Source organism: Alexandromys fortis, unplaced genomic scaffold (assembly GCF_014885135.2).
Source record: "Alexandromys fortis isolate MF-2015 unplaced genomic scaffold, M_Fortis_MF-2015_v1.1 scaffold_21, whole genome shotgun sequence".
Classification (NCBI taxonomy): Eukaryota; Metazoa; Chordata; class Mammalia; order Rodentia; family Cricetidae; genus Alexandromys; species Alexandromys fortis.
The window spans coordinates 4,464,401-4,478,422 of record NW_026067905.1 but is presented as its reverse complement, the minus strand read 5'-3'; the positions used below and the strand labels follow the sequence as shown (position 1 = coordinate 4,478,422).

The window sequence follows — 14,022 nt, the reverse complement described above, 5'->3', positions numbered from 1 at the left end:
CTGGCACAGCAGTTAAAGATTTGTCTCAAGCGGTCAGAGAATGTTGAAGATTATTACAGTAAAGCCAGGTCCAGACACATAAAAACACTAAAAAGGTACAGTATATTTAAAAATGGACTTAGATGCTGGAGAAAGAGAAGAAAATGAATATAGTCAAAAAAATAAAAATAAAAACCACCTACCATTCTACTCCATCTTCATGAGAGAGAGGTCAATGGAAGATGAATTTTAATAAACTATGGTACCTGATCTTGTCATCTGCAGACACATGTGAACAATATTATTGAAGAAGTTAAAAATATATGCCGTGTTCTGGGCTTTGTTGAAACCAAGCAGGTTTCAGATGCAGTGAAAAATCTAAATCTACTTCAGAAGAGACAACCGCAGGTAAATATATTCAATTGGTACAGTATAATTAAACTTGCATGCAACAATCAATTAAAGACAATGAAGTATTTTTACTCCTGGAAATCATGTCTGTGTGCACATGTGTGTTTGTATGTGCACATACAGTATAAGTCAAATATTCATGGGTACGGACAGCTCAATTATGTTACACCAAAGAGTTCCAATTAAATTAAAAAAGACATTTCTAATACACTGACACTTGGGAAATTTGTGACTTCCCCCAAACTCTTCAATGCGAGCCCACTGGTATGTCAGAAGATGCACTGCATGGTGTTCAGCAGCGGTGTGTATGGGCCAATGATGGTACAGAGATGTGTATGGGTCCCTTGCATAGGTACAGAGCTGCCCTGCCAGAAGCAGGAGAGTGTGTCTGTGTTTTCTCACAGAAGGCAAAGCAGACACTGATGCTAGTGAGTTCTGGGGGAAATCTCTGGGAATTTTACCCTGTACTATTTAATACTTGGAAGGGTTTTTTTTAAAAAGTAGAGCATTATGCAAGTTTTTAAATCTGTGGAATAAAAGGAAGTTTCCACTGTGAGTGCCAATCAAAAGCAATATTCAAGAAATCCATTCACACATGTCTGTTACTCTAGCAAACAACAAAACAGAAATCGAACAACCATGGCAATATGAAAATAACATTAACAGTAGCAACATGATAGTCCCCTTCACAACATGTAAAACCCCATCTATATTAACACATCTCATGTATCATGGTCACTCTATACAGGTTCACTGGTGATAAGGTTTAATTTATAAAATAGACGTGTAAAGAAACCAATGAAAATGATAAAGTATAGCAATGTAATTGCGTATTATAACATATAACACTACTGTAAGCATCATTATTCTGACTCATTGAGGCCAATGAGTCAAATATGGTCACTTGAACACAAGTATTCCAAAACCATGACAGCTAATTTTGCAATTCAGATGTTACTAAGTGACTGATGGGCAAGCAGCAAATACTGTGTGGATGCTGGGGATAGAGGGATGAGTTTGGCCCTGGGTAGTAAGGAGTTGGAGAGGGAGGGCTCTCATTTATTACTCAGAATAATGTCCAACATAAAATTTGTGAATCATTTATTTCTGGAATGTCTTACTAATACATTCAGAATGGGTTTGACCACAGGCTGCTTGGACCTCATGACAGAGGAACTATTACAGTTAACATTTGATAAATATTACTCATTTTATATAATCTTATTCTACGTCAACCCTTTCACATTACAATGCCATAAATTTGGTATTAGCATGCTCACTTTATTATTCAAATCACTGGCACACAGTGTTTGGGTGCAGAGGATGAATACACGAATACATGAATTCTTTATCTGCACGGGGAAAAAGAACAAAGATGATGCTACTTTTAAATATATTAGTCTAGAAATTCTCAAAAACTTGATTTCAAATGCGCCTAATCATTTTTACTGGATATGGAAGTAATTATGCTGCCTGCTTATGTTGCTGACACCAGAGTGACTATACAAAGTCAGTAAATGAATGCAAGGCTACATCTTGTTTTAATCAGAAGTTGTTTTGTGATTCAACAATGGAAATAAATAATTTATTTGTATTCTGTGAACAGTGATGGTGACAATTCTAAAATGTCCCAGACACAGATCACCAAATATGCTAAAAATAAACATTAGCTAAAAACTGAAACATCTATGCAGTAATAACAGCCATGTTTAAAATAATCAATAATCCCCAAGTTTAACGTTTAACAATGATTTTCGTTCTAAATTTTCTGTAGTGAAGAAACCTTTTTTACTTTCCCATTTATTGAGTTACTTTCCTGTGTCTATGGCAGAATGTCTGACAAAATCACAATAAGGAAGGAAGTGTCTGTTTGCACTCACAGCTCGAAGAATGGTCCATCAGCATAGGGCAGTTGAGGCATCAGGAGCTGGACATAGCTGGTCATGTTGTCTTTGAAGGCAGGACAAAGAGAGCAATGAACACAGGTTGCTGCTCACTCCCTCTCTCCATTTACATAGTCCAGGACTCCAGGCTAGGAATAGCATTATCTGCAGTAGTAGTTAGTACAATCTGCACTCAAAAGCTAAAATAACCTAGAGAATCCCTCATCAGGATACCCATGGGCTTGGTTCCTAGGTGAATCTAATCTTTAGATTGTGTCAATTGGATAGCCACAACTAACCGTCACACCACTAGTACAGAAGCAAGTGAAATGACTATGTAGTCTCTAAGCTGTATTTTGTATAGATATCAAGATCTGTGGTCTTCACATGTGATAATAAGATGAGAAACATGATGTGCCTACATTTAATTTGATTGTATTGTTCTCCTGTGTCAGGACAAAAATCAAATAATGCTGTGGTCTGGAAAAGCATGCCACCCATGTATTCTGAAAATAAATATTTCTATAAACTTTATAATTGAAAATTTTTCAATTCCACTAAATAATGTCAAGCCAGAATGACAAACCAGTGAGAATTATCTCACAAAAAATAAATCATGTCTTTTTGGTCACCACACTTTGGCGACGCTGCAAGCATCTGGAGCTGATAGCAAAAAACAATGATCTGCATTGCTGCAAATGTGACAGGGATCCAAGCTCTCTGATTTCCTATCTGAGTCAGATTGTGAGAAATCCATTGACCTCTCTGGTTTTCCTTGGTGGAAGTTAAATCAGAAGCACTGTTAACACCTAAAGGTGGTGCAGATGCTTCTTGTGGAAGCTCTAAGTCTCCATGCCCAAGGTCAGCATGGAGGTTTAAGTCACATAAACCCCACCCCTGCCCCCATCATCTCATGGCCATTAACTTGTCTAGTCATTTTATGACAAACACAGACCTTTGTCACAGCAGACCAAACATGGATTTATATCTTCACTGTAGAGAACATTTGGCTAGATTTAATTTTTTTTTTGATGAAGATGCTTTTCACATGATATTAAAGTTCTCTAAGGAATGAAATGCCTGGTCTTCCTAACAAGTCATTTCCTAATTCCCCTAAAAACAACAACACTAAAATTTTCTCCAAGATACTCAACTTCTTCGTAAATCTGAAGCTAAAAGAACCCATTATGGGAAAATTGGCTATTTCCTGAGAATGCCATGAGCAATTATGCCCAAGCAAAGCTTAGATTTATGCATTACAGTCCTTTTGTGCTTATGAACTGAATGTGTGATTTTTTCTTAACAACTGAACTCATATATAGTCGCATATTTTCATGAAGGAAATTATTTGAATGGACAGAAACAAAGAAAGTAGAGAACTGAGAGTTTCATTTTATTTAGTAGTAAATAGTTTAATCATCTCTGTCCCAAATCCAAGATCCTAATTATTTTACAGACTTTAAAGTTCATTGTTTCCATTTGGATATACTAAGCCTGCCTATCAATTTCCTAGCCTGTCTTAATTGTGAGCCTACATACAAAATAATACTAGGACTAAATACCAAATGCATTTGACATGATTTGTGCAATAACCAATATCAGTTAAAAAGTCAGCAAGACCAACCTTTCTACCCACTCTGAACCTAAGATAATAAATACTAAGGCGTCCAAGTCTCTGACAGGAACTCTCAAATTTGAGGTGCTTTGCTTTTTTCTTGACTTCATTTTCAGTTTTCTTTGCAAGACACTATTTTCGGCCATGTAGGGAAGTAATTAAGTATCTATTAAATGAAAGTTTGGCAAAATGAAGAATTAAATTATACACGCACTTCTATTCTATTCTGTGTTCCCACTTTGTACTGGAAGCAATCCTTAGCCTTCGTGTTTTATTTCAGAAACTCATTTAATATATTTTTGTAAAATGCTCCAGAAAACTGAAGCACAGAGTGAAAAATATGTTCTTTCCTACTGTGCCGTAGGTGTATGTCAGGGTGATTTTATAATGCATGTCTACGCTTCTGAAGAAATTGAATTTTAGTCAAGCTAGGCTAACAGCTCAATAGTCTAGCCCACCTGGACGGAATGAAGATAGTATCTGGGGTTGTGGGGACTGGTATTTGATGCTGCATTCTAGTGAAACATTTACCTTACAATAGTGCTTCTGAGATTCATAAAATGACATTTCGAGCCAAAGGTTACATTCAAATTTAATTATATGTTACCATGGTAGAAATATTCTTTCTCTAAAGGAATCCTCTAGAAGTTCTTTGATACAAAAACTGCTGTTCTCTAATTTATTTGCTTAATAAATATGCACTTTAGTTCGTTGACTTCCCTATAAGTAAACAAATATTTTTGATTGAAAAAATTAGTTGAATAGTAATTCACTCTTGTTGTCCCAACTACCGTAAGAGCTGAAGCAGGAGAATAGAGGAGTCTAGAAACAGAAGTCACACATGTCCCATGCATCAAGACCCCATATGTAAAATAAAGTCATTTTTCCATCTTCCAAAAGTTGTGTCAACCAGAATAAATGTTATTAGAAAATTGAACACCCATTTCTGCTCCAGCATCAATTTCTAGTGGACCTGTGAGTCACAGTGTATAGTCTTCACAGTAATAAACTTAAAACCAGCAAGCATCAAGCCAGCTAAGAAATTATACACACAACAATAAAGTCATTATGTTGTGGACACTAATATATATGACAAAGAAAAGAATATAATCAGTATCATTTCATATTGTGGTTTTTATTTGTGATATGATTTAGTGTATTTTCTTCTGTGTTCAACTATGAGTTAATTAATACTCTATATGATTCTTTTCCCACTTCATCAGGACTCTTTAGGATGGTCCCCTGAGCTTGTGTCTGAATATCTATCTGCTAATAGTAAAAGGTAGGCAGTGAACAGGGAGAATTTGAAATGTACTTCTAACAGATTAGTTCCTGTCATGGAGGAGAGTCAAAGCTTAGACAAGTTCTGCAGAGTGCTTTAATAATAAAAAGCACAGTCAGTTTAAGCAATCCCTTTTTAAAAATCAAATAACCTACATTACTCATTGCAATATCCAGAAGGTTTTCTTATTATACTATGTAGATTTCCAGTGTTTAACATGCAACAGAGATAAATAATACTGATAGATATTTTTTATTATTTTCTCATTTCAAAGTAATTATAGTGTGTTGATTTTGAATATTACTGGCTTGATGATTTTCTGAATATGTAATACATATATTTCTTTATTTCTTTAGAATTTTCATGAGAAATCAGAAACTTCAAAAAAAGGTAATGAAAATATATATATTTAAACATTGGAGAAAAAATAAAGGGAACGAAGAGTATGAGTCTTAGAATTCCTCAATTTTTTTTTCAGTTACCCATCTAAGTACTGTGGTAACACACATCCACAGACAAGGAGAAAAGTGGCTCACTCAGACCTTAATATCCTCTCTACTGATGGAGGTCATGGATTCACAGAGGGAATAAAATGGGTGTCATTATTTAAACCTTTATTCTGTTTTTTTTTTAATGAAGTGAGAAAAGTAGAGAGACCTAACACTGAAAGGAGTTTTGTTTTCCTTCCTTCTTCCTTCCATTTTTTTTTGAGATGGATAGAATTGTATCACTATACTGGAACTCACTCTGAAGATAAGACCTTGAACTCCCTGATATCTTCCAGCTTCTGTCTCCCAAAAAAGTAGAAGTAAAGACTTGTTCTCTTAACCATCCAAAGACACTGCAAAAAAAATTTTTTACAGTGAATCATATTTTGTAATGAGAAAAGTTGCAAGCATTGATCTCCAAAGTCATTAATTTTGAATTTAAACTCAAGCTATATTTGAAAGACCAACTGATAGACTAGGCAGAAGGATTGGGTTTTGAAGCAAGACTCACAGAGAATCTGGGATGATGGTACTGAAAACAGAAGATCTAGTTTCCAACAACAGCTCTACCACATCTGAGCTTTGGCAGCCGAGAATAAACTCTTAAATTATCAGCTGTTGTAATAGGCCCAAAATATGACAGTTTGTGGTGAGGATGTTATTCTCACAGGGGGGGGGGTGATCTTTGGAAGAGGAACACATGAACATCTTCCAGGGACAACATAACTAACAACTGATAACCTTGAATGCAGAGGTGACCATGCGATGTATTTGAAACAACCCACTTTCCACACAGTTAGTACAGTCTCCATTCTAATTCAAACAGTTGGAAAGCGTTGTTCAATGATTTTCGAGTCACCCTCCATGTGTCATCACAGAAGGTGATGCAGGGGCAGAGGAAATGGAGAAAACACTAGAACTAGTGCGAAGGGGATGATCAGAAGACTCTAGGACATGGAGGGATAGAAGAGACACCAGCTGCCTCAAATGTTCCTGGCACAGATTCTTAGGATCATTGTGGAGAGAACAGGCACAGTTATATTGATAGGAAGCCCTGCCCTTTTCTTTTGGGAGTGCTGTAATGAGGTCTTTTACCTCATACCATTCAGGGCATTAGAATATGAGATTCCATAAAAAAATGAACATCAATGTGTCCAAAGACTTATATTCCATAATATATCACAGCAGATTTCAATTCATGTGTTTTTGCTTTGCAAATAAATTAACATTGCAATTCTTTTCTCAGAGAAAAATACAGGTGTGATAAACATTATTTCACCATATTTCTCCACCAAGCTCAAGGTTCACAGAATGATTTGATGATGTCATTGTTGTATACATATGTTTGTGCAAGTGTATATGAGCATGCTTTGTGCTTAGAGGAAATCACACCCCTCTTTGTTATTTGAGGCGAGGTCTCTTACTACAGTTGGAGTTTACCTGACACAGCAAATATCAGGAAGCCATCCATTATTGCCTCGCAGTGCAGAGATTACAGATGCAAACAACTGTGTCAAGTCTTGCTTTTAAATATTTATTTTATTTTATATATGTGAATGTAGGCCCAATTTTATTGTTAATATGGATGGTGCCCATGGAGACCAAAAGAGGGTAGCTGGAGTTACAGCAGTAAGCTGCCATGTGGATGTTGGGAACCGAACCCATGTCCTCTGTAAGAATGTCTAGTGTTATTATCTACTGAGCAATCTCTCCAGCCCCCATGCCTAGGTTTTTGAAGTGAGTCCTGAGGACCTTATCTCAGGTTGTCGTGCCTTTACAGCAGGTTTTTGTTAACTGGGGCATTTCTGCAACCTCGGTGATGCGCTTGAAATGAATTCTTCATTCATAGTCTGGAAACACGGGGTACATTGGTACATATTACTAAACAATCTCACAGAAACAAATAATAACCCAGAACTCTCTCTCTCTCTCTGCACTGACAGTAAAGAGTAGAATGTGATAAGTATCAAAATAATTCAGATCCTCAAAAATACGAACTTGAAAACAGATCAATAATGTTAGATACATATTCACTGGCACACTTCCTCAAGATTAGGAGTTAACAACAAGGAGTTTGTGCTTTTTACTCCAAATAACTGACAAAACAATCTGAAAACACAAGATGCTTCTAGAAACTTAGAAATTTCTGCCACCCATGATTCAGGAGAAATCTCTGTTGGATGGCCTCCAGGGTTTGACAAGCCTTCTTTTAGGACTATTATGATGCTGCTTTTTGCTTCTGCTTCATTAATTCCTACCGCTGATTTCTCAGAGAAATTTAATTAGAGCCTTTTCTCTTTGCTCATCTTCCCCTAGGCTGTTGCAAAAAAAAAGGGGGGGGGGAACCATTTAAGGAATGATACAAATAAGCACAATTTGTCTATCATAAATTTCGTGTGCGTTTATGAATAACTAAGTGAATAATAGCATGTATTGAGCAATAACAAAGAGCGCTTAATTGTGGGCAGAATTGCTGGAGGACAGGATGTGGGAAGAAGAGACAGCTGAAGCTGGGTACAATCATGAGGAGCCTATGTACTCTCACATTGGAATGGTGTAGAAAGCTCAAGAAAAAAAAAAGCTAGCTCTTTTTGCCATTTTCTTTTCAAAACAAGTAGAAGCAAAGACACAACTAATGTTTCAGAAGTGCCTTTGGAGAAAGTTGCATGTGTCTCCGTAATTGGCATGACTCAGAGTGTGCTTGAAGGGTCTATGGGCATGCTGATCTGTCCCCTCAACAATTCCTTTGCTCCTTTAGGAAAATTATTACCTGATTCATCATTTTTCTTTCTTCATCATCACCCTGGCTTAATTTAAGTGATTATGAAAAAACTATCCTAACAAAAAACAGCTCAGAAACAAAACAGTTTGTTTGGCTTTCAATTCAAAGTTACAATCCATTATTTAGGGAAAGTCAAAGCAGGAATTCAAAGTAGCATACCCACAGTCAAGAGTAGATCCTTGCATATCCTTGTTTGATTGCTCTGGTCTAGCTTTCTTCTGTCTTAAATTTTTCCAGACAGCTAGCCTAGGGAATAGAAACCACCCACAAAGGGCTGAGCCTTCCTGCATCAGGTAGCAAGAATGAGGTCAACCCAATATAAAAAACCAGTCCTGGGACTCTCTCCTCAGACAACTGGAGGATATATCAAATTGACGGTAAAAACTGATTCTCACAATGACAATCCTTTTACATCATCATAAGACAGGCAAATAAAATTTTTTAGATTAAATTAATTTGAAGTAATCAAAAAACATTTAAAAATATAATCCTTTAGTTAAAGGTAACTCTAAATATTTTTAAGCCAGAAGGTAATTGATTATAAATTTCAATCGATTGGTATGTCAAGTTAATCATAAAAAGAGCCTCAATTTGTAACTAAACGGTCATGTTTTCAAAATCTGGATTGCTGAAGATACAGACATGTTTAGACAGATGATCGGCCAGCAGCTTGCCAGGCTGCCTCCAGAGGCCCAGATGGCTAATTGGCTTTAGTTAGTAAGGGTCATTTTAATTAAATTTTATTTAAATTTCATTATCAGAGATTTCAAAGCTGTAATTGATGGTTTATGAGAAATACGACCCTTCACAGACATCCCAATCTCTTTCCTTTCCTCCCGTAGGCTTCATGGAGAAAGCGACAGCTGAGCTATCAAGGGCCATCTACCAGCTCATTGAAGTGTACTGCAGCAGCTTCTCCACAGATTTCCAGCCTGGGCATCCACCTGGAGGTGCCTCCAGCAACCACGCTGGGCTCCATTCCCACCTGAGCTTCACAGTGTGCAGCCTGCACAATGTTCCAGAGACTTGGGCACACGGGTGAGCAGCAGAGAACTTTCATAATTGCCTCCTGAGTGCAATTAGCTTTATTCTCACTTGAAGAAGCAAATCTGCCAGAAAATGTTGGGAAATCAATTGATGAAGATTTATTTTTCATTTTAAGATCACTTGATATAAGTTAGATTTCCCCTTTCACCATATTACGATAATGGCTGCAGGCAGTGACTCATGTGAGATATAGACAGTGTTCATCTTGGTTAGTGGCATCTCTAAATTTTATTTTTCATGATTTAGTTTAAGTGATTAATGTTAATTGATAGAATAGAGGGGGAGAGGAAGTACATGCACAGGCACTAAGAGTTTTTCATTGATAGCTAAGGATTGCTAGTTTCTCTGTTCCCTATAAGGCTGAGTGGTACAGACAATTCTTCAGGTGAGTATCTTAACGAAGGAAGAGTTACCAACAGAGTATTTGATTTTCACAATTATTTATGGAATACTGCTGGTTTTAAGTTAACTACATTTTCTAGAATAACATATTTATAGTAACATTGAATAATTTATATTCTTGAGTGAATATAGGTTGATCAACTTTATAAAAATTAATTAAATCAATTATTAGAGAACATACTATACATACAGCATTTGTCACCTGAAAGAAAGAAAAGCTGAAATAACCAATAATTAAAATGAATAATTTTAAGATTCATATATCATTATTAATTCTTAGAGAATTCCATACTTTGCAATGATCATGTTCATTCCTGTTTCAACAACTCTTACCATACCCACCTACATCTGTACCCACCCAATTTCATAGTTTCATTTTCTTGTTCATAAATCCAGTTCAATCTGACAGCTCATATCCCATGGGCGTTGGCCATCCACTGGAGGGTGGTTGACTTAGAAGGGGCCTTTGTGACTTTGAAGAGAACTAACTTACCAACAGCGACTAGACTAAGGATGGGGCTTCATGCACATCCCCTTCTATGAGCTGGGATTTTGTCTAACTTGAGTTTTTGCAAGTCTTGTGGGTGCTGTCACAAGGGTTTTGGGTTCATACATGCATCTACCCTGTTTTCTCCAGGAAAGTTACATTGTCATCATCCGTCACCTCTGACTGTTGCAGTCTTCCTTTCCACTCTTCCTGGAAGTTCCTCCAGTCTTTGGAGGAAGGTATCTGTCTTTAGATTTTTATTAATCATGCTGCATGTGCATGTGCGTGTAAATGTGTGTGTAAAATAAAATGTGTACATACTTATATCATGAGTATAAAAAATAAAATTTATCTCTCTTTATAGAAAGCTATTTGTATACTCATCACTTCCGTAAAATGGGAAATATTTATGTGATATGAAAGAAAAGCAGAATTCATGCTCTTCTTTGGACTCTACCTAATGTGACCGTCACTCATTTCCTGTCTTGATTTTATGATGAATTTTAAAAGAATGCTGTGTAATTGCTGTGACTCTAGTGAATAATTTATTATAATTTTCTACTCATAAGTAAATTTACCTTACTTTTGATTCATATGGAAATTCTCTATAACTTGATAAACACAACTAAAGCTATATATGCTGCATATATACATATGTATTTGTGCATCTATTTATACATACATATATATGTAACGTGTCATCTATACATCAATATGTACATATATATAGATGAGTGAAATACAGATGAGATATATAGATGAGTGAAAGATCTATACATCAATATGTACATATATATATAGATGAGTAGATTTGATCATAGTGTGTATTTGTGTAACCACAATCTATTCAACTTTCCTTCATTTTTCTCTGAAAATCCTGTGTATTCCATCTAAATTGTTTCATCATATTTTAACAAATATAACATTGTTACATCAAGATAGTTATGTATGCATGTACATTTAACTGTGGATACAAAATGATACTTTTCAACAAAAAAACCACTACAATAAATAAGTGAGAACCTTAGTAGATTTTTTTAAATGTACATTTTATTCACTAGAAAAAACAACTTTTAAGACTAGACTTGGAGGCTGTCTCCCCCCCCCCCAAAAACACAAAACCTTCTCCTCTCTTAAGGAATTCAGGGCCAGCCAGTCTTCTAATGCAATGCTGACAAACTGAAAAATTGTAAGTTTCCCTGGTGGCCTAGATATTGACTTGTACTTGTCAAAGCTCTCCAAAATTTAGCAGTGTAGTACAACAGACTAATATCTCACACTCTGAGGACCAGAATGCAGGGGGAAATCTGGCTAAATAGTTCTGGGTAGATCTAGATGAGCCCTGTTATATTCATATTCAGTCATACTATAGAATAAAAGTTCTCTCTTAAGCTCATCCTTATTGAAGAGGCCTGTGTATCAGAACCACAACTTTATCTGCTTATGCATGCATATATTGCATAATACTTATCTTCATAATTACAAATTATGAATTTTCTACAAATTGCCCTCTATAATATCTATACAATAATCCCAAAACTTCTTAATGTATGACATATACTCAATAAAGATTTACTAAAAGTGTGTATATATATAAACTTCTTTAAATAGAACTTTGTAAGTCATTTGATTTATGAAATAATTATATGGGTCAGAAGAGCCAAGGTCAGGAATAAGCTATGTTAGGAACTGAACAACTGTAGATTGTAAAATAAAAGAGAAACAAGAGACTCTGGAAGCAAAGAAGATACTGTAGTAGGTATTCGATCTTGAGTTCCAAGGGCCAGCACCAGTGGAAACCAATCCAGAACAATTAAGGCCAGCTGGAGAATGGTTGATTGGAAAGCCACAAGGGCCATTGCTAGTAATAATAAGAATTATATAGAACCATGTTATAGGTTGGAGTTATATTAAGAAATCTGACAAAATGTTTTAATGATATTCAGTTAATTCCTTGAGATTTAATGCAATGTATTTTGATCATATTTGCCTCATCCCACAATCATTCCAGAACCACTTCTACCTACCTAACAACTTCTGTGCTCTCTTTCTCCCTCTCATCTTTCTCTCCGTGTTTGTCCTTCTTTCTGTTTCTCTCTATGTTTATCAGTCTATATGTGGTGTGTGAGTGTGTGTGTGTTGCTTATATAGTTTGTTGTGAAGGTCACATTATCTAGACCTGGCTGACCTTGATCTTAAAGTCTACTTGCCTGCATCTGCCTCCAGAGTGCTGGCATTAAAGATGTGTGCTTGTACACCCACTGTTCTTTTGTTTAAACTCTTTGAGCGTAACTTGTTTTACTCAAATACTCCTGGATATAAGCACTGTTCTGGAAGCAAGGCCCATGTACCAGAGGCCAGATTCTTAACTAAAACTGACTCTTCCTCTTCTAAAACCTATCAAGTGTTAATAGCCCCTTAGCTAGGTAGAGAGCAAAGAACATGTTTAATCTCTTCAATCATTCACAAAATACAATGCATACCATGTTATGGTAATTGGAATGTCAGTGCAATTATGCATAAATGTGTTATGTGCATAATAATGTATATTCTATAATAAATTATATTCATGTGTAAATATTTTGACATTTGTAATTATGAAGACTCCAAGCACATTAGCAAACTGAAATTGCTTCTTAGTGAGAGGATTCTCTCCTGATGAGGCACATCAGAAAGATTCCTAAAGGCTCCTTGTCATGTAACCTTTGCTATCCAAAGGTATGTGAGCAGACTGTCTTTCATGAATGTCATTGAAACTTCATTTAATCTCAAATTTTCATGTCACCATGTCAAGCAATATGAATACTGGGAGAACACTAAGAAATTTGCTCTAAGCTTAAAAATAATTTATATATATATATATATATATATATATATATTATATATATATATATAGAAACTAGTAACACCTAGGATTAATTAACCTATGAGTTGGTCCTTTGAAAAGATGAACAATATTTACAATATTGGCAGAGCCCCAGCCAAACCATATGATAATTAATTAATTATCCCATATGATATTAACTAAACCATATGATACTAATTAATTAATAATTAGAGACAAAAATGTTCCTCTTTGAATAGACCTCAATGAAACTCAGGATATTATTAGATAATAATTTGAAAATTTATATCCCAAATTTTGGAATGCTTGGAATAAGTAGACACATTTTTAAATACATATGACATGCCAAAACTAGTAGCAGGGCATATAAACAGTTTACAAAGGTCCAGGACAAGCAATGAGGTCAAGTCAGTGATAAAAAGTATCCTCATAAATTAAAGCCTGAAACTATACAGATTCACTGATGAATTTGTTATTCCAACCCTTCTCCATTGCTCTACAAAACTGAAAGAGAAGGAATTAATATAAAGTCGGGATTACCCAGGTAACTCTGAGATATTAACAGACAGTTAAAAAATTAAAAATGCAGGTCAGGTTTCCTGATGAACAAAGATGCAAGATTTCTCAATGAAATACTGACAAATAGAATTCAAGATCACTTTGATCTATCAAGGGCAAAACTTAATCAAAGTCAAGATAGAAGCTTAAGGGCAGAAATCACCTGACCACCTTGAGCAATACAGAAAAGGAATTTGACAAAGATCAATATGCCTTTATGATAAAAGTCCTAAAAAAACTTTG

General features: G+C 35.6%; 1 protein-coding gene across 6 annotated transcripts in view; it reads left to right on the top strand.

Annotated features, from left to right (window-relative positions):
- Pik3c2g (phosphatidylinositol-4-phosphate 3-kinase catalytic subunit type 2 gamma) overlaps positions 1 to 14,022 on the top strand; it is a 364,020-nt gene that overhangs the window by 82,523 nt on the left and 267,475 nt on the right. For all 6 annotated transcript variants that reach the window (XM_050135167.1, XM_050135166.1, XM_050135168.1 and 3 more), the window contains exons 10-12: positions 265 to 387; positions 5,527 to 5,560; positions 9,283 to 9,478. In XM_050135167.1, coding sequence (XP_049991124.1) covers positions 265 to 387; positions 5,527 to 5,560; positions 9,283 to 9,478 — 353 coding nt within the window. The remainder of the gene's footprint in view (positions 1 to 264; positions 388 to 5,526; positions 5,561 to 9,282; positions 9,479 to 14,022) is intronic.